At 40.6% G+C, this 21,741-nt stretch overlaps 1 protein-coding gene across 1 annotated transcript; it reads left to right on the top strand.

Annotated features, from left to right (window-relative positions):
* The first annotated feature begins 1,082 nt into the window (after positions 1-1,082).
* stum (stum, mechanosensory transduction mediator homolog) lies at positions 1,083-18,248 on the top strand. Its single transcript, XM_058614153.1, has 4 exons — positions 1,083-1,893; positions 14,512-14,694; positions 16,987-16,995; positions 18,109-18,248. Exons 1-4 carry the CDS (start codon positions 1,683-1,685, stop codon positions 18,246-18,248), a joined length of 543 nt encoding a protein of 180 aa, XP_058470136.1. The 5' UTR covers positions 1,083-1,682.
* The last annotated feature ends 3,493 nt before the right edge of the window (positions 18,249-21,741 follow it).

The raw sequence follows: 21,741 nt of genomic DNA, 5'->3' as shown, positions 1-21,741 counted from the left end.
TGTGTGTGTGTGTGTGTGTGAGACAGCAGAAATGGAGAAAGAGACAAGTTTCTTGGTTACTCCACGTACACAATGTCACGTTGTCATGGTAATCAGCATCAGCACATACACTGACATGCCACATTTTCACATGACACATGATAACACTGTGCGGTCCTGTCGTGTGCTGCCGAGACTGAAAGGAAATTAAAAGTGGAAATTATGAGAAAGAGAGGTATTAAGAGCTGGAGGGAGGAGAGGAGGGGGGGGGGGGGGGGTGCCCTAAAAAGGACCTGAACGTAGAGATCAATATCTTCTGCATAATTACCTACAGCTTCCTGGGTTGCTAGGAGACCAACTAGAGAAGAAATGAGAGGGAGGGGAGGAGGAGAAGACAGCGATGAAACAGAGAAAGGGAAACACAAAGGCATGAGCGCGTCTTTATCGCCGGGCTTTTGCACCGAGCGTACACACGCTGACAGTGTGGAGAAGCAGAAAGTGACGAAGAGGAGGGAGAGGATGGGTGATGAAGGTGCACTGTGTGTGATCGATTGTGGGCTGCGTGAATAATTACTGAGATATTGATACTGACTCTGTCTTCATCGTGACGACTCCTCCTCACCATTCATCATCATCCACACACCTGCCTCCACTCATTCTCTTATTTAATAGTTCTTCATTCACTGCTTCTTTTCACTTCTCCCTCCACTCATGTCTTTCTTTGTCTCTGTCTCTTTGTTTTAATGTTGGTTGATTTTTCTATCGATATGTTGGAATGAGGCTGAACCTATATCTATGGTTTGAAGATATGCCTTATTAAGGCACATTTATGTCATATTGTTTTCATCAAATTCAGTACATATGTTATGTTTGAATGCTGCTGAATGAATAAATAAAAAGAACGTGTATCAACATCATTGTAAACTTTTATCAGTGAAGGTTTATCTTGTTCCAGCATTTTTGTTGCACTGTTCCTTTAAATGGAGCAAGAGGATGGGGAGCACAGGGAGGAGGAGGAGAGAGGGAGACCTAGAAAAAGGGGGGATGTGTGCACTTTCTCTTCTCTGTCTTTGAGAGGTGTGTGTGCGCTTTTTTTCAAGAAAGAAAGAAAGAAAGAAAAACAGGGGACATTGCTGAAAAAGTGCTGCACATCTTTTGAGGACTATTCCACTGATTCCTCAGGAACATGTTGGACACGGAGACAGACGTCAACAGATTCCTGTGATGCCTGATGAGACATTTTGTAATCTCTTTCAGGGATTAAATTCAGGATAAGTGAACAATCTTGAAGAAAAGAAAAAAAAGGACACAACAGCTGCAAGAATGAGGTGATTTTTTCCCCCAGTGGAGTTTCAGCATCAGTCACAGGAAGTGTTAAAGAGGTAGAGGTTAAGAGATTTACTTGAATATTGATGAAAATCTTCAAGGCACCAGAATATTTCCTGCATCAAGGTTTACAAAGTTAATTTTGGGGAATAAAAATTAGCATTTCTGTTCATTTTTGGATATATTTGTTTCACATATTGATTGTGCTTTTATAAACTTCCTGAATAAATAACATTTATTTATTCCAATGAGACAAGTGGATCACTTTTCTTTCTACTGAAACACCACTGCGAGGAACACTTCTAGTTCTTTTTGCATCAACAACCTCTACTTGCCACCAACTCGTTGGGGTGTTATAAACAAATAAAAAATAAAAGATGGCACAAAAGGAAGGAGGAACAGAGCAGGGGTTTCTCAAAGCAGGGGAGAGTCTGGGGGCCAAAGCAATGGTCGGGGCCCCTACAGCCGGCGGAGGAGTGGTGGTCGAGGTCAGGGAGAAGAAAGGATCTCTGCGGGCGGCAATACCCACAATGCCTTTCCCTCTGGCTGTCATCTGTCTGTTCCTCAACACCTTCATACCTGGACTCGGTAAGTTGAGCATCAGGATTTTCCTCCTCTTTCCATGTATCTAAATCCATCCTTGTTTTGTATGAGGAGACTGTTTTAATCTGTCTCCGCTCCTGCTCCCGTGGAAAAGAAAGACAAGCACGTAAATGAAGTTAGTGAGAAAGTAAACACACAGAGCTGGAAACACGGAGTGCTCATGAAACACAGAAACTAGAGAAGTTTACAGACGAGGTGCAAGCAGACATGCCAGCAAACCAGATCAACATGACGTCAAAAAAACAATAACTCCTCAGACCATTAAACGCAGAGAATTGACTTACATCAAAGTGTGATTGGCGTTAAAATCTACTACGATCACATCTGGCTTCTCCTGCCTCTGTTTCAAATTCACAATGACATCATGTCTGTTCACGAGGACAAAGATGTGCTCCTGAAGCAGTCTGACCGCACAGGTGTGTCCACTATCCTTGTAATTGTGTGTGCAATCTGTGTGTGTGTGTGCGTGTGTGAGGTACACGGGGGGAGAAAAAGGAGACGAGAGGAGCTCCAGTAAATCAAAACTCCACTCCTGCTGTTGTTATATGAAAGTTTTACACATTCATGTTAATATTGTGGCAGTAAAAACTATAATAAAATAATAATAAGCACATTAAATTGAAACCGCTGCAGGTGAGACAGCACCAGCTGAGCAGGTGGTCTCTAATCTGTCCTGTGGACCATATCCAAACCACCTCCAAATGTGGTTTGGATATGGAGTATTGAGGATGCACTGTTAGGGTTCAGACCTGTATTCATTGTGATCTGGCTGTAATTAGTTGAAGGCTGTTAATAACCAGGTGTGAACGGGGTCTAACTGTAGAGGTCTCAATCCCCTGTGTGTGTGTGTGTGTGTGTGTGATATACAGATGGAATTAAAAATGGCTTTCACCCCATTCACACCTCGTATTAAAATAGGAGTGTCAGAGAGTGTGAATACTCGCAGCTTCAGTGTGTCAGTCTGATAATGCCCGTGGTAAATGTGCCGTCTGCATGTCATCACAGCAGCAGGTGGAGGTGTCATCTCTCTGTCTGTGTGTGTGTGTGTGTGTATAAAAATCCATGGCAAGGTGTCATCATTACAGGCAGCAGCATTATCACAGCAGGGAAGACACATCATCACTTTCATGAGAATGGCTGGAAACCTTGACTTCACACTGTCGGATGCTGTAAATCCAGCAGCTTGTAGCTCCATCGCTGTGGAAGCTACAGGTAGAAGATTGTCAGTGAAGCACATAAAAAAAAAAAAAACACTTTACTGTGACTTTTCAGCATCATTGTACTCCACTTATATCTGTGCTGTGAATTAATAATGAACTACAAACCCTCATCGAGCAGCTACACCCGCCCCACACCCCCACCCAATAATTTCCGGTGGAATTAGTGTCACATTTGCAAAGTCAGCTGGAACACAAAATCTGCTCCTTCCTGCAAGTCTGCAATGACAATCTAAACGTCCTGTCGCCCCCTAGAGGATCAAAGAAAATGACCTGCTCGGCGTGACAGAGCAAAGCTCACCACCCCAGAATAATGACTGCATGTGTTTATGTAGATACATGTAATTGCTGTCAGTTAAATCTCAATGTGATTATTTACTCTACATTCTACCACACTTTGTTTTCTGTCTCGTGTAATTTGTTTCTCATTATATTTAACACATTAATCCCACAAATCACATGACCTAAAAGATATCCTTTGAATACTATATATGCATATAATACTTGTATAAAGGCAGAATAATGTAAGGATTTGTATTCTGTGTGTGTTTAGAATCCAAACCGTTTATTTTTAGGACGTTTCTTCCCTTCTCTTACACCTTTTCCCTCTACAGTTTAATCCTCCACTCGGCTGGTTGTCTCTGCATGTGCACCTCTGTATAGTAAGATTATGTAATAACATCTGGTGGTTTAGCACACACACACATGTGCACATACAGTGTGCAGCAGCAGCAGCTTCATCAATATGTTGATCCTCGCTTTGTACATAAAGTAAATGGAGCTCAGGTTCAGGGCACACGGTAACACACTCACTCGGATGCACGTACACACACATGTCATTGACTCATCCAGATTGGTTAAGTGTGTCAGCTGGGAAGCAGCAGGACATAAAACAGTTAGATGAAGTGGAGCTTCAAAGGAGAACACGTAACACTCACGTCGTTAAGACACAGAGGGCGAACATTCTGATATTCTTCTTTAAAGGAATTACAGATCCTCTATTGAACATGACATGTCCTCTCCAACCCCTCGACCCTGATCTGTTGGTCGTCATTGTGAGTGTGTGTGTGATACTCACAACCAACGATCCCAATAAATGAAAAATAAAAATGGCACAAACACCCATTGATTAAAACAGGATCAGCAAATGATCACATTCCCTCCTTTTGACACAGATTTTCACACACTGTGTTAAAATATACACTCCAACATAGGTGTGTGTGTGTGTGTGTGCATGTACAGCGTAGGTTCGCCTTGAATGCCATGACATTTCATTGAATAGCTGTGGTTAGTTGTCATGACAACACCAACTGAAATGAACACAATGCATGCGTGTGTGTGTGTGTGCACGTGTGTCATTGCAAATGGGAGTGAATTGACTTGAGACAGAATCCAGCATCTCGCCCTATTCAACCTCCAGCCATAATAAAATGTGGACATGTGTAAATGAATTAGGGCAAAGCCAGAGCAGAACACCAGATGTGCTGATACACGGGTGTATGAAGAAACACACACATAGATAGAATGTACACACACACAATGACAAATTATATAGGACACTTTTATGAAGCACAACTGACAGCAGCTGAGTCCTGGATATTATTTATGGCTGTGTGAATAGATAAAGCTATTCATCTTTTTATATATTTTTTTAAGGGAATTAACTTTGTGATAAAGGTCAAATTTGTTTTCCAGAAATAAACCTGAAAAAATGAGGGGAAAATGAATCACCATGCACGAAGCTTTGCTTTAACACAGAGATCTAAAGTGAATATATGATTTAGTCCAGACTGAGTGAGAACCTGTGGGAGGCAGAGATTGTCCAGTGTGTTATGTTTTCTGGGTCATGCTGACATGTTGTCTTGGATGTGTGTGTGCAGTGCCGCCCCAAGCCTTTATGGTGCCCTAAGCTGAATTTTATTTGGGGGGGGCCCCCCTCCCACCACCTCACTATTATTGATACTAATGCAACACTATAAATTACACTAATTATAGTTGTGTTAATTACTCCAAAGCAGTGTCGCTCTTGTTTTGTTTTGGGTTTTTTTTAAACCATAGAGGGTAGTAAAAACCAAAGTAGTGGTTTGTATTAATTTTAATTAATTAATTTTAATATTGAATTAAAAAGAAAATGACAAAATACAACAGCACACAATGCATTTGTAAACCAGTTCAATGGCTTTTGTTTTTAAAGGTTGACCAGTTGTGCAAATGTGTAATGATGATGTTCAATTACAAAAGGAACCCAAGCTAAACACTATTTAGACATCTAAATATATCTGAAAAAGACCTAGATTTCTTTAACGTCGCCTTAGTTTAGTCTTTCTTGTAAGGGTTTTTCTCTTTTGTGGAGACATAAAACCCTATAAAGTCTTTAAGTCTTTAATGAAACAAACTGAGAAAAAAGGCAAAAGGTAAAACACAAACAGAAAAACCTTGAAATACAGCAAACAAAGTGACCTGAAACAAACAAATGAACCAATCGAGACAGTGGAGAGCACAGGGAGGCAGGAATAACGAGACACAGGTGAGACTAATCAGACACAGGTGAGACACATTAGGGCGGGGCAGACAATCAACAGGGAAGCAAGGGCAGTGAGCAAAACTCAACAAGGTACATACAAAAAAAAGAAGAATAAATGTCCCTGGATCATCTGGATAAATCATTTTGGTTCTCATACTGTCACCACTTAAAGGGGCTTTTTGAGGGTTACGACTTGGTTTTAGGGTAAGGTTAGGCATTTAGTTGTAATGCTAAAGGTTAAGTTAAGGGGCTGGGGAATGAGTGTCCTCTCTATAAATGTTGCACAAACATGTCAGTGTGTGCGTGTGTGTGTTTTCAGAACATAAGAGGACCAAATGGATTGACCATGAAAAAAGCAGAGCTGGAGTTGGTTTAAAAAGTTTCACAGACGTGTATATATATAAATGAACTATCCAAAACTTATTTACAACCCAAACATCCACCCTGTGTTAAAATAAAAAAGAGCATCAGAGGCACAAAACAATAAAAGAGACCCATCCTCATCCTTTTTCTTCACGAAAAAGTGGTTTTTGTATCTCTGTTTAAATTGATTTACACTGAAGCCAATTCCATCGTTTCACACTACAAACTGGAACATAGTGTGGTACAAACTCGTTGTTTTTTCGAAGTAAAAGCTCCCTCTAAACACTGTGTTCCAGTGCACAACTGCACAACACAACCATATTGTCTATTAAACTGAACTATTCCTGATATTCTGTTTGTGGAACAAAGAGAAGACAGACAAGCCTGTACAAACAGTAGATCAGCCAGTCCCAAACTTAAAAGTGTTGGGGCCCAAGGCCCAAACCCAAACCTTGAATCATGACTCTTATAAACACACAAGACTATTATCAATAATTCCCATATATATTATTATTGTTTTCATGTGAACATGGAGATATATCAGCCATCTTATTTTAAAGCATGTGGTTATTACAGCATATCATCTACAAAGTGCATAATTATACATATAATTACCACCTCCCACCAAGGTCTTCGAAACCAGGCAGCCACTTCTAAAGGAAGTCCACGAGATCGTGAGGAAGGCAAGATCTAGCTCCGCCCCTGGACCAAGTGGAGTCCCGTACAAGGTCTACAAGTACTGCCCACTGCTACTCAAGCAACTCTGGAAGATCCTGAGAGTCATCTGGAGGAGAGGGAAGGTGGCGCAGCAGTGGAGATGTGCTGAAGGAGTTTTGAACCCTAAGGAGGAGGATTAAAGAAGATCGACCAATTCAGGATGATTTCCCTGCTCAGCTTAGTAGCAAGGCGGCTGTCTGACTTCCTCTCCAGCAACAACTACATAGACACGTCGGTGCAGAAGGGAGGTATCTCAGGAGTGCCGGGGTGTCTAGAGCACACTGGAGTGGTGATGCAGCTCATCAGGGAAGCCTGCGAGAACAAGGGTGACCTTACAGTCCTGTGGTTAGACCTAGCCAATGCATATGGCCCCAACCCCCACAAACTGGTTGAGACTACCATGACCAAACACCAAACAACTACTACAATCAGTTCAGGTTGAGTCTCAGCAGGAGCTGTGACATCAGAGTGGCATAAGCTGGAGGTTGGGATAATCACAGGCTGCACCATCTCGGTAACCTTGTTTGCCCTGGTGATGAACATGATGGTGAAGTCAGCCGAGCCTAGGTGTCGGGCCCCCAGACCAATCAGGGATCCGCCAGCCACCAATCGGGGCCTTTATGGATGACCTAACGGTCACCACAGAGTCTGTACCAGGATGCAGATGGATCCTGCAAGGGCTGGAAAAGCTCATCCAGTGGGCACGGATGAGTTTCAAACGAGCCAAGTCCAGAGCACTAGTGGTGAAGAAGGGCAAGGTTACCGACAGGTTTCGATTCAACATCAAAGGGAAGCAAATTCCAACCATTTCCGAGAAGCCAGTGAAGAGCTTGGGCAAGGTGTTTGACAGCAGCCTCAAGGACTCCTAATCGGTGCAGTCCACCTGCCAGGAACTAGACACTTGGCTAAGAGCAGTTGACAGATCAAGCCTCCCAGGCAAGGTTAAAGCGTGGATTTACCAGCATGATATTCCGCCAAGGATACTTTGGCCGCTACTTGTCTATGAGGTCCCCATTTCCACAGTGGAGACCTTGGAGAGGAGGGTCAGCAGCTGTCTCAGGAGATGGTTGGGGTTGCCCAGAAGTCTCAGTAACATCGCCCCCTACAGGAACAGCACGAAGCTCCGGTTGCCCCTGAAGTCTCTGGAAGAGGAATTCAAGGTCACTAGAGACTAGGGACTAGAGAGGCGCTGATGTACAGAGACTCAAGAGACCCAAAGGTGGCCCAGGCTGGAGTGGAGGTGAAGACTGGAAGGAAGTGGAGGGCTGAGGCTGCTGTGCTGGATGCAGAATCCTGGCTGTGCTAAAAAGATTTGCTGGGCGTGGTGGCTCATGGCAGAGCAGGCTTGGGGCTGTTCCCAACACCCCGGTATAGGGAGCACAAGGGGAAAGAGAAGCGGAGGCTAATTCAGGAGGAGGTGAGGGCTGCAGTGGAGGAAGATCAAGCAGAGCAGTTGGTCTGAAGCAACAAAGGGCCTGGACAAGGTGGGAGCAGGCAATGGACCGGAAAGTCACCTGGACAGACCTATGGCCTGATTCGGGCAGTGTACGATGTCCTGCCTAGCCCAGCGAACCTTTTCACCTGGGGAAAGGAGGAGACCCCAAATTGCTCTCTGTGCTCAGCCAGGGTAACATTGGGGCACATCCTGAACTCCTGCCCAAAAGGTGCCATAACCAGGTGCTGAGGTTATCAGCATCTGCAGCCGAGTGCGGAACACCACCAGCGCAATAGCGTTTTATTCCTTGCGAGTATTTCTTAAAGATCTGCAGTACATATTTGACCACAATTTAAAATTTAATTATGCAACTGAAAATTAAAGACATGTTTTATAATTTATTTATATAATAATGTTTAAATATTTAATGACCATTGGGAGTCACTGCAGTAGAGCAGTTCTTTTTTGTTTGTTTTTTAACAAGAAATTGATCAAAGACCTGGTTTCGAATGTCACTGACAACCTAAAAAGACCTTTAAAAGTAAATCTCAGTCAATAAAAGAAATATTGTACATCTTTTTCTATTGTGTGATATACAGATATTGTCATACATAGTTACACTGTCATAAGCGTCATACACGTCTTTGAAACGCCGAATGGAAATTGCTTTTGCTGTTGAGTAAAAGATAAAGTAAAGTCATTCATTTCTATTGTGCAAATAACTTTGCCATCGCAGTTTTTAAGTGCACCTGTTGTTCTCCTCGCTGTTCCCTTTCTTTTTTTTCCCTCTCTTTATTCTCTTCTCTATCCCTCTCCGTCTTTCTCACACTCCATCATTAACCTCCTACACTGCCAGTGGGTGCTCTGTGCAGATCTGTGTGTAATTACAGTCATTAGTCTGGGTAATATCTGGGCACACACACACACACACACACACAAGTTTCGACATTCATGACTTGAGGGGACATTGCATTGACTTACATTCATTTCCTGGAGACTTACTCTAACCTTAACCACAATTACTACTGGCCTAATCCTAACCCTGACCCTAACCCTAAACTCAACCTAACCTTAAAACATATCTTCACCTTAAAATGTAGTTATAATAATTTACATTGTGGGGACTTGCTTTTTGTCCCCACAAGGAAGACAAGTCCCCATAATGTGACTGTGTAAACAGGTTTAGGTCCCCACAACATTAGTAATACCTGGACACACATCACTCTCCCACATGCAACATACAGAGGATCCAAAAGCTTCTCACACATGAAGGAATGTTACAATGTCGATTTTGTAGCAAAGACTTATTGAACCTTGTTGTTGTCATGGAGAACTTTCCATCCGTCTCTGCACTTTCATGCACATACTTAATGTTTGGCCTATGTTCTAATTACATGTCTGCTGCTGCTTTGTAAGTGATTACACGAAGACAACATTACACACTATTTCATAACGTCTGCTTGTGGAAGAAAAAGAAACACTGGTCGGATATTACTGTGTCACAGACAGTCAATTGAACTTGTCTTTTTTAATCTAATTTCACTATACCAGAGTGTGAAGTATTTTGTGAGGAAGATTTTTTGTTATTTGCTTCATTTTCTACACACTTCCTCGGCTCCACTCCGATCACATACCCTGGTATATACAGTAGAACAGTATTTCAGATTTTCCTCCATGTACCACAGTTTGAGAACCGTGGTAGTAAAGCAAGAGCAAGGTAAGAAGGGAGATTCTGAGCTCAAAGAGTTTAAATAGCAGCAGTAAGTGCTCTGTATGTAGCTAATTGTATGAATAGCTGATAAGAGGTGAATAATACATTTTTACTTGTTTCTGCTGCCTCAAAGTAAACAAACAATCATATTTAGCAGTATGAGGCATTTAAATTGCACACTAAATTGTTCATCAGCTCCAGTTTCAAATGTAAACACTTCCCCACTTTCTTCAATGGATCTAGCCTTTTTTATATACATCAAATCAAATTACAAATTGTTACATCCGTTTAGTTAAGTTCCCTTTAATTCCCTTCATCACGTTTTGTCTTGTGTTGTATCTTTTGTTCATACTCACATGGCCTGTTTTCTTTTCAGTTGTCTCCACTTCCTGCTGTGTTTTTCCCGCCTCTTTGATTACCATCACCTGCCATAATGTGTAGCACCTGCATGTCGTTTTCTCGCCCCTCCCTCAGTCTATTTAATCCCTGTCTTTCCCGGTGGCTGTGCCACTTCTTCTTGTGCCCTTGTGCCAGTAGGATGCTCTTTTTCTAACCAGTTTGACTGTGTATTCAGGTTGTTTTTTGGGGGACAGCAAATTGATGTTGCCTGTTAAATGTATAGTCTTTGCTGTGAGCATTGATTCAAGTATCTGTATTTTACAAACCTGAAACCTGAATTGTCATGAAAGAACTTTTGACTATGATCCTTTCCTAGAGCTGACATTTGAATCCTAGTCTCCTTGGTGCACTTTAACAGTCTTATATAAAGTACCTTAAAGGGATAATTGAGTAAAAATACAAGTATCTTAGCAGAAAAGGACTTTGGTAGAAGTTAAAGTCAATTTTTTATGATATTACTTAAGTAAAAGTATATGACATTTACTGTACTGAAGTATCAAAAGTTATTATCTGATATAAAATGTACTTAAAAAAGTGAGGAGTAAGGATTGAGACATGGTAGCTCAGTGATAGGGCGAGTTGTGGGTTAAATTCCCGGTTCTGCTAGTCTGTGTCCTTGAGAAACACACTTTAAGCCCATGTTGAAGTGTATGAAGGATGTGTGAATGGGTGAAAGCTATAGTGTAAAGCAGCTCATCAAGACTAGAAAAGCTCTATATAAATACAGACCATTACCAACTCTTCTTCTGAGTTTATTTGGTAGTAACGAGTAACAAAAAACAACCACCACTAACCACAGAGGGCCAAAGTGCTGCACAGAATAATAAAGACATAAAAAGCTCACACAAGGCAATAAATTACTTTTAAAGAAACAGTTAAAATAAAATAAATAAGTTAAAAGACATGAGACATGGGTAAAAGTAGCAGCCATATGATAAAACACGGTAAAAACAAGAATGAACAAGGCAATCAAAGATCGCAGACTTCACCCCATTCACCTGTGGTGCAACGGTAGAACGTCTGACTTGAGATCGGAAGGTTATGTGTTCAAATTCTTGGGCAACGTGTGTCTATCGCAAATTCTATCAAGCCTCTGTTGCTCACATTGCAAGCAAGTGCGGAAGCACAGACACACACAGACCGACAGAGCCACCAAAATCAATACTTCACTCCCACTCTGTGATAACAGATGAAATCACACAGAAACTGAAAACCCTTAAGTCTTTTGTTAAAAAAGTTGCCTATAACTCAGAGTAAAGTAAGCTTGTAGCAGCTTAGACGGCAGCTTGCTGTCAGTCACAGCTCATGTGTGGAGGTGGTCATCCGGAGCATCTGCTGGTGGGCGTGGCCTCTGTGACCAGAAGATTCCTCTATTAGATCAGACCATAATCGTCTCTGGGTGGATGAGCTCCAATTAGCTCACTGCTGCTCTTTCTGCGGAAAAGCTTTGAAATGGGAATTGGCGAAAATCCAAACGCTAAACTCGTCTGTCTGTCTCCACGTCGCATTTCATTCGATTTGATTATTCGGTGGTTGTTGACAGACATGTGAAACAGGCTTTATATCATGGTGTTGTTTTTAGACTGTGAGACAGAATAAGAAGAAAATGACTCCAATAAAGCTGTCTGGATGTGAAGTGTTTCATTTTTTTTTTCCCTTTCATTTGAAAATATGTTTTTCATTTGTACAAAAAGCATAAATTATTCAACAGATCTGCTGGTATTCTAATTTCTCCCTGCAGGCTTATTGTACTGTTGTTGTTAATACTGTGTGTGACACAAGAAAAGCCTGGTGGTGGGTGTCATGATGTGTATCATGGCCTTGGTCCTTCTCTTTCTCCTCCTCCCCTCTATTTCTCCTCACACTGGAGGAATTCAAGTATCACTGTGAAAAAGAACAGCCAACGTTTATTTGTTTTTTAGGAGCAAGAGAAGGCCAAAGTCAAGTCATGAAGTTATTTTCACTTTTTCTCTCTTACTCTGTTTCTTTGTTTTCCTTTCCATCCACATCAGACATAACCACCAGGGAACTTATAAAAACTGAGAGTACGTCCATGATAAAAACAAACTATTATGGACCTCATTGTCCAACCATTCTGGTGAATTAGGCTCAGTGGGACTAAGACTAACTAAATGAGAAAAGTGGAAACCAATAAGGCGGACTAATGTGTTATTTTATTCAGCTAATATATTTACCGACTCATTAAAAACTATGGGAATGCAGCATCACATTTACTCTTTATTGTGAAGGCTGGAGATGCCACAGTGTGCTCATAAGTGTTTAGAATTACTGTATATGCACAATTAAACAGGTTATCCGAGGATAATTTCTAGATGGAAATGAGATTCAGTCATAAAGTATTTTAGCCACTATGATGTGTTTTGGGCTGAGAATGGACTTATATAATAGAATCAAGTTGGATTACAAGATGGCCATTACAAACTCAGCTGAGCAACATTTTCAAACCCAATTTAATCCTGTAACACCGAGCGTGTCGCAGCAGCAGGTTTGCGCAAGTGCACTTTGCCTTACCGTAATAACACGACACAAAACGGTTTCTGAAAGCTGAGTCAACGTGTGGTTATTACGGTAACTTCACTCACACTGTTGCAGGAAGCTGGCGAATCAACGTCTTTGTCACCACAGAGGAGAGAGTTGGAAAAATGCCTGTTTTTGGACACTGAGACAAAAACTCAAACAAATTTTACTTTAAATATATTTTATACTGTTCAAATTTTAAACTTGACATGCAAAATCTGGTGTTCGTGTACAACTGCAGTGTTTTTTCTAAATAAAACTTCACTTCAAGATGCCAGGTATTGAAATTTATTCTGGAAAATGGGCAATTTGTTTTTTATGGTTAAACTAAGCAAGACAGGCTTAGGTGCTAAAGGGTTAAAACCAGCACAAATGCATAAAGGCCTAAAAAAAAATTGCATAAATATAGTTAAAGAACTATACTTGAACATAATCTGAGGAGGCAGCAATAATGCTTTTTTTTGGCTCATTCTGTCCTTTTGTACACCTCAAAGTGTATAAAAGCAAACACACTGTAGTCACAGTTGTTTCTCTTTCAAATTTACAATACAATAGTTTGTCATATTTAACCCAGGTGCAATACAATCAAACAGGTGTACAATGTTAGCAACATCATTAGTTTCTCTGAATTAAGATACATATTTGTCCCTTATGACCCACTCACAGTAAGTGCTACTGTATTTGAGGGACAGAAAAGTATTTATCTAGTTCTTCTCAGTGTTTCTGGTGGAACCACAGGCTGGGCCACTAATGGCGCATTTCCATGGGCCGCCATTTGAATAGGCTGGGTGTAGCGGTTAGCATGCTTGCCTTTGCAGCAAGAAGACCCGGGTTCAGTGGCCCGTGTTGGAACAAGTGTCTTTCTGCATGGAGTTTGCATGTTCTCCCCGTGTGTGCTAGGTCAACTGGACACTCTACATTGACTGAGTGTGAGAGTGGATGGTTGTTTGTCTGTGTTCCTGTGATGGACTGGCAACCCACGACCTTCATGTGGAGGATAAGGCAGTAAACGATGGATGAATGTGAATTTTATTTAATTTAATAAACAAGTATAGACATTTTTTCCTAAATGGGCAATGTGTATATACTGCTGAGATGACGTGGGAAAGAGTCATTTATTTCCATGTGGGAATGTTAGTTTCTCTCAGAAATTTATTGTTTTTCTAGGCTTATATTTAGGAGAGCTGGGAACGGGAATATTGACAAAGTATCCATTACAAACATTTAAAAAAAAGTACATTTAAAAACAGTAGTAGAATGAATAAAAGAGTGAGAAGTCTTGTTTATCTACACTGTGTATGTCTTCTCCTGAGGGGACGTTGTCATGGGAACAATTTGTAGTAGGATAATGTGATTTGAGAGCACTGAGACACACACACACACACACACACACACTGTAACTGTACAATGAGTGGGTTGTGGGAAGGTCCAGGTCTCATGATGAGAACTGATATTTGGTTTCATTCAGGCAGACAAGGTCTGTGCACTGAGCATTAGTCTGTCTGTGTTTGGTTTTGTTTTGTTTGTTTGTTTTTGGATGGATCTATTACAGCCAATCAGGGCCAGACATTCAAACATTCAGGATACATTAATCCACAATATACTGTATAAATAAGCAGTAAAGCAATGCTGTCGATGTGTTTTCCTCTCACATAACAGAAAAGTTATACATATTTTCCTATTTGTTTTCGTGTCTCAGGTACCTTCATCTCAGCGTTCACAGTTCTGTGTGGAGCGCGGTGTGAGTTGATCTCAGAGCGCGGCGTGTGCTGCGTGTTCTGGCTCAACGTGGCAGCAGCGCTCATCCAGGTACTGACGGCCGTCATCATGGTCGGATGGATCATGAGCATCTTCTGGGGAATGGACATGGTCATCCTGGCAAGTCAGTAACTGTTGATACAGTTGTTCTGTTCTGTTCACTTCAGTTATCATCACCAAACTGATGCCACATTATTTTTTAGCATGAAAATAGAGCTGTGAAATGACAGCAATAAATGATTTGACTTTTTGTGAGGTTCATTGATAGCGTGAAGTTTAGTTCACAGGTTAAGTTTAACCCTTAAACACTTTTTTGTGTTTTTGGCTTTTAATTTCTAGATTATTTTATCCTCTTTTCATGCATATTGTTAAAAAAAATGTATTCCAGGTTGTGCATTTTTGAGTGTTCTCTTTTCAGTCTGTCGTAAAACAAATACTGGTAACTTTAACACACCTACGCACAAAAATGTGCTCCTTGAAACTCGCTCAGATCCGTATTTTTGGATGCATCATGACAAAAACTTGTACAATGTATACAATTTTTATAGCTTGAACGTTTACGAACACGTTTTGGCGCTCTCTGTGTGTTAATGTGACTTTTTTGAAGGGTTTGCTCATACAAATGGATACAGAGAGCGAAAGCTTGGGTCATTTCTCCACCTTCACTGTCTTCTCTGCACTCACACACAGTCATGTTTTCATGACTTTATTAGATATTACTTTGACTGAGATTCATTTCCTGTAGACTTTCTCTACACCTACTACTCCTACTGATTATTATTACTATTTTTATTATTATTGTTATTATTATTATTATTATTCATATGTTTATGTACCTTTTTTTTCTTGCACCCCTCCAGAGAATGTACCTGAATTTTGTCTTATATGCCATCAGCCTGCCTCAGGACTACACATATAAATTAGCCAGCAGTGTTTTGCTAGTTACTGAAAAAAAGTAACTAGTTACAGTTACTAGTTACTTTGGAAAAAGTTACTCGGTTGCTACCAAAAAGTCTGTCCCCGAGCCTGCGTTAGCTACCTTAGCTGCTAACTTTGTCGAAGCATGCCGCTTCACCAGGTGCTTCAGCAGACTGTTGCTGTTGTTCGCCATAGAAAGTATTTCTGAACCGGGACACAGTCTACAAGTTACCGAAATGTTATTTTTCCCTCTGCTCTCCAGTTGAAAATAATGTGAATACATCCACGAGGAGAAACTTACCTTCCCCTTCTGACCTGTCCGGTCCTCTTCATGGCGCGTGTTTGATTACGTGTGTGGGAGGGCGACACGTGCTTTGTTTTTCAATTCAATTAAACTTTATTGATCGCTAAAATGTTATGAGAACTGTGTGCCGTTGTAAAACCTCACCAAAAGGAACGGCGGAACGGAATTTAAAAAACAACGGTTACATTATTAGTTACTGAATAAAGTAACAGCTTTACTATTAACGCGTTATTACCCAACACTGTTAGCCAGTGGCCATAAACTGGCACGTTTAAATGTCGATCATCATAAAATAGTGTCCCCCATGCCAAATAAATAATAAAATAACCCTTATTCTATATTGTAAGTCATGAAATATTTTTTCTAGACAGTGTGTGTATATATGTGTGTATGTGTGTGTGTGTGTGTGTGTGTGTGTTTGTGTGTGTGTTTCTCGGGCCTCTGGCCACATGTCTTATTCAACATGTTGCTGCTTACAAAGCCTCCTGTTAGCGCCCACGGCTAACAGGCATCCGACTGTTTACACTGAATATGAAAACACTTTCTTTTGCTTTTTTTTTCTATAAGCACTGGAGACCAGATCCTCACGCTGAAATCATACATGCTCTTTGTCTTTGAGCTGCACGTCTTTGAAGAGTTTGGCTCTCATTGAACTATTCCCTCTTGTCTTCTTGCATGTGAAGTGAATAGCGACTTTATTCTTCATCTCTAATGAGCTTGTGTTGATATGATGACTGTGTCCTTTCTTTCCATACCTCCATCTTTTCCAACACAGCTCCCTTTTTTTACTTCTACTCTTTCTTTATCTATCTAATGATCGTGGTATTATCTGCCTCCCACTGATCGCCTCCCTTCTGCCTTTCTCTCTGTCTAATGACTGCCTCTGCTTTATCTTGTCATATCCCTGCTCCCTCTCTTTTTGTCACTCATGTTATTCCTCCCACTCTCTACACCCCCCCCCCCCCCCACCCATTCCTCCACCACCTACTTGCACTGCATACCTCTTTTTCCCGTCTCCTTCTGCTCATCGATTGACTAAACCAGGATTGTGTTACTGTATCTGTGCATATTTGATCACGTGTTACTTACAGTCAATTTCATAAATACTTAAAGGGCTTTAAAGCTGTTAAATCATGACTAATTGTCTCTTTCTTGTTGCTCCTCCCTCTGCTCTTCTTCTTCTTCATGATTCAGTTTCTGATGGTAGGTGTTTCTTTTTCTCTCTCACTCACTATCAAACATTGCTGATTGACATAAAGTAGCATGTCACAAACATACTGAGTAGTTACCCAGGCAGGGTTCCCAGGCTTGTAAGTAACTTTTAATCAGAACTACTTTACCATGATCTCTCATCTGGGACTCAAGTTATGTTTGGAATCCTGAATTCTTTGAATAGTCGTCCTTCAAATTTTACAGGCTTCTATTCAACGTGTTCTGCCAAACACTCTTCTTCTTAAGTCTGAAAATAGTTGAAAGGAAGAAAAATACTTTAAAATAGTTATGAAATAGAAGAACATGCCACTAAGATTTGTCAAAGAGTGACCTGGCCAAGAGGTCAGCAGCACACGTCATAATAAATATTAGATAATTAGGTTTAGGAGAGTTCAGTGTGTTCCAGTCAGCTGAACGCTCTTTTTCCTAATTCTGTTCTAACACGTGGAACAGACAGATGGAGAACTTCACTAGAACGAAGAAAATAGTGGCTTTTAGTTCTTTTTGAAGACGAGGGTTAGAGTTACTGCAGATACAGCCAGTGTGTGTGTCTGCGTACACTCAGAGAAGGACATTCAGATTCAACATAAAGTTCACAATGATGAACAACCAGTGACAAATCTCAGGGCCCAGTGATAAACGCTGTTCAAAGACTGTAAACATTTAGTCCAAGCAGTAAGCACCCATATCTATAATCTAGTAACGGCACAAAGCTTGCAGATACCAAAAGCAGGATTTATTCCTGTCATAAAATCCAAACTTTATTTCAACGACTGCATGTTTGTGTTGCAAAAACCTTGGTCTTTGGAAACAGCAGCAGGACTTTTTATCTGCACAGTGCACGTATATGGATGTAGACGTGATGTGAATAACAATTTCCATTGTTTTTATTAAGCATTTAGTTGGTGATTAGCAAAGCAATAAGGATGGAATTGCCATGAAATGACTTCCCTATTGCATAATTACCACCATAGAGTTATTGTACTGTGATATAAACTGTTAAATGATATTATTATCCACAAATCGGGTCCAACATCCATCTCTGTCCCTCCCTCCCTCTGTCTGGACCTCACCCTCCTCTTCCTCAGGCTGTCGGGACCACAGTGTCCCTCAGGACGTGTGAGGAGAGACATCGCTCTGATGTGGACGACACGGACAGTTTTCGATCGGCCGGACCTTTTGTGATGACCTGTAAGCTGAGAGAGGCAGGAGACCTGCTGAGGAGAGCGATTCAGTCTGAATGAATCATGTGATTGATTAATTTGAGTAGCTGCTGCTGATTCATCAGCACCGGGTCACATTTTATGATTTATGATTCAAATACAAAAGCAGGGAAGAAGAAGAGAAAAACCCACAAGTGTTTGCATTTATGCTTTTTAACTCCTGTATTAAGATTTCTTTTTATTTGTAGAGACTTTAGTTGAACTGCATTTTCCCTTCATTATTTAGAGAATAAATGAAGGAAAAATCCATGTACATGAGGGTATGAGACGGTGATTTTTTCCTCAGAATCTGTGTGTTTAACAATCACCACTGTCCCAACTGCCACTCTGCTTAAACTACAGTTACAGTAACTGGTTTTTAACATTAGTCTCCAGTTTTTATTAAATTCATTCATTCAAAAATTTAATTGGTGACAAAATATAGAATTAGAAAAAGAAAACTTACCTGGTCAGAGTGCAGAGGTCTATCTATGCCATAAATGGCTGTGATGCTTAAAATTCAGTGTAAACCTGATAACAACTGCGACGTTTGCATCCTTTTTATTACGTTTCACTGTGTATACAACACGGCCTACGAGCTCGTCTTATCCTCAACATGTGTTTATCTCACTGTTGTCCTGAACATGTACTGTACCCAGAGATATCGGGCTGTGAACGTCAACTTCGTCCCTCATGAAATATAAAAACCTTACACGTGTAAATCTGTGTGAAAACAGCACAACACGGTCGATTAAACGTGTTATTGTGTGCCATACTGTATATGGTGTGGCAAATACAGATGTGCAGATGTTCTCGACTGGCTTTTTCCCATGTTGATGCCACATTAGCTTCCTCTAACGGTATCAGCGGCTTATTTCCCTGAAAAATATCCAACAGTATCAAAAGTCAAACAGCTTTAAACGGAGATAATCAATGTGTGTGTGTGTATAAATCAGCTCAGTGACTGAAAAAAAACAGCTGATTATAACGTGTATTGAATCGTTTCTGCAAATGCAAGGCAGCATTTCTGGACTCGAGGTTGAACTCAAAATATTGTTGGTGCCTCTACAGAAATCAAAATGTATTATAGAACGGATGCTGTGGTTTTTCCCACTTTCTAGTGATGTACTGTAACGTTTTCCCATTTCCACTCTCCTATGGTGTAATTGCTTTTCTACTGTTTTTTTGTAAGACAACACTGATGCTTTTGTTTTGACTGTGTATATGTTGTGTGTGTGTGTGTGTGTGTGAGAGAGATAAAGAAGACGATGCGTGTAATCCTGATGATAATTTATATTTACTTTATAAATGACCAGTGTTTGCCCACCAAGTGTTTTTGTAGCAGTGGAGTTGGTTATACTTCATGGATTTATTGATTATAGATGTGAAATGGCTCTACATACGGACTCTGTTTGAGGGGAGGAGACAAAGTGTTCTGTAATGTTGTTTTATTTTTTTTTTTTTTGACTGTAGGATGAACAAAATTCAGTTTTCTGCATGCAAATATTTGATGTTAAATGTATGAAATATCACGCACAACCCCATATATTGATGACAAATATAAAATCTTGCTATGAAAAACTCTTGCTTGTAATTATTTAATATTTTCTATCATTAGGTCCAACAGTATTGGTTCTAATTAATGGATACAATTGAGTTGTTTCTTGTCAACTCTGCACACGGCAGACATGAGCGGGTGTTGACGTGGAAACCCAAGTATTCTTGTGGTGAAAACGTTAACTTTCATTTCCTTTTATTTATGTTTCTGTCACCACAGCGAAGGCTTGAGTTTCTCCTTAAAGCATTCATTAACGGCTTTTTTTAAACTTAAAAGTATCTTGGTTTTCCAATCTTTGCACACAGCAGCACTCCTTTGGTTTACGATCAGGGGAAATAAAGCATACGTTTATGTGAATACATAATTAATAAACATGCCTCTTTGAATGTGGCTGAGCTTGCGAGAGCAGTGGAAAAGAACATGAGAACAGTTGTTGCTATGGAAGCTTTGCAATCTTTGATATTTCCAATGTTTCCTTCTGCATATTTCTCACTCAAAGACAAGTTTAAACTGTATACATTATAGCTCAATGCCATTTTTAGTCGGGTCGTGTCACGTTGTGAGAGACTCACGTTTCCTCTCGAGCACTTTTGTGGTTTGAAGTTGAATGTTTCAGCAACTCTGAGGCTGTGGCTGCACTGAAAGTCTGCTTGTTATGAGCATTTATCTTTGTGAGCATCAAGTTCACATTCATGTCTCTCAGCAGACAGGGCTACATTATGCTAAATGAAACGGTTAGTCATAAAACCTTTCCATTCATCTGCCTAAAAATCATCACCTCGATGAAAGTGTGAAAGAAGAGGAAAACTTCTTGAGTGTGTTCAATGTTGTCTTTTGTGACAGTTTGAGGTTTTTTTTCCTCCCAGTTGAAGCCTCGGCACACGTCTTGAGTGCTTGACACAAAACAAAACGGTACAACATCCACGTTTCCATAGCGACATTAAAAATAGTCTCATTAACCATCTGTAGAGTGAAGTTGGTGCTGTGAGGGTGTTTGGCTTTAGAGCGTCCTCTCTCTCTTTCTCTCTCTCTCTCTCACACCAAATAATTTCTCTGTCCTCGTTCTTTCTGACCAGACGACGCGATCCACAACATGGCCCCACCAACACTACCTCCATCCTCCCTGTGGTGTAAACACGGCCACGGTTGAGTAGTTCCCATCTCAGAGGGATATCTCTCCACTCGATATCTCAAAGACTCTTGACAATCAAACAGTCATCCATTTGCAAGGTGCTGACAGGGGTCCTGACCTTTTTCACTGCTTAAAATATTCAGAGTGCAGTCAGTGATTCTCTCTAGAAAATCTATTCTGGGAAAACGGCTCATTTATTTGGTTTGATTTACCGAAATTGCACAAAGCTGTTTGGGAAGCACGCGCAATATAAAGTAATTGATAAATGCTTCAGGACTTTAGCTTGGCAGGGAAACAAATCAGTCTAATTACCATTGTTTCTTTTGTGTAATCACCTTTCACTCTGATTTCACCCACCGCCACTTACAGGATATTGTGCAATAAAGCAAAGAAATCCGAGTGAGTTTCTAATTATTATATAATTATCTGCCTGGCTTCACGGTGAGAGTGCTTTGTTATTAGAATGATGAGGATGATCTAGTCAACAAAAGCCTGATTGAAACTGCGTACAGAACACAACACTGCCACGTGCTGGAGACTGAAGGGAATTACAAAAAAGGTTTTGGGTTTAATACTGAAAACTGAGATATTGAGGAAATAGTTTGTACAGGATCTTTTCCAATAAGGATGAAAAGAATCACAGCATCTACAAGTCTGTATTCAACCCTGCTCTGCGTGAAAACTGGTAAATATTAATTTGCCAGAAGTGCATACTGTGTATTTTCAGAATATTTGTCATTTCCCAGGCTTTCAGCCAGTTCTCTCCACTGCCGGCCAAGACATTGCTATATAAGGGAGTCAAACTCTCCGTCTCCTCCATCATCTGCTTTTATGGCAGCCTCATT

The sequence above is a fragment of the Solea solea genome, chromosome 17 (assembly GCF_958295425.1).
Source record: "Solea solea chromosome 17, fSolSol10.1, whole genome shotgun sequence".
Taxonomy (NCBI): Eukaryota; Metazoa; Chordata; class Actinopteri; order Pleuronectiformes; family Soleidae; genus Solea; species Solea solea.
The sequence above is the reverse complement of the archived record's forward strand: the minus strand, read 5'-3'. Positions and strand labels throughout refer to the sequence as shown.

Coding starts and splice junctions, on each gene's coding strand:
- stum (XM_058614153.1), top strand. CDS start 1,683: ATGGCACAAAAGGAAGGAGGAACAGAGCAGGGGTTTCTCAAAGCAGGG. Junction 1,894..14,511: donor CACCTTCATACCTGGACTCG/GTAAGTTGAGCA, acceptor TTCGTGTCTCAG/GTACCTTCATCTCAGCGTTC.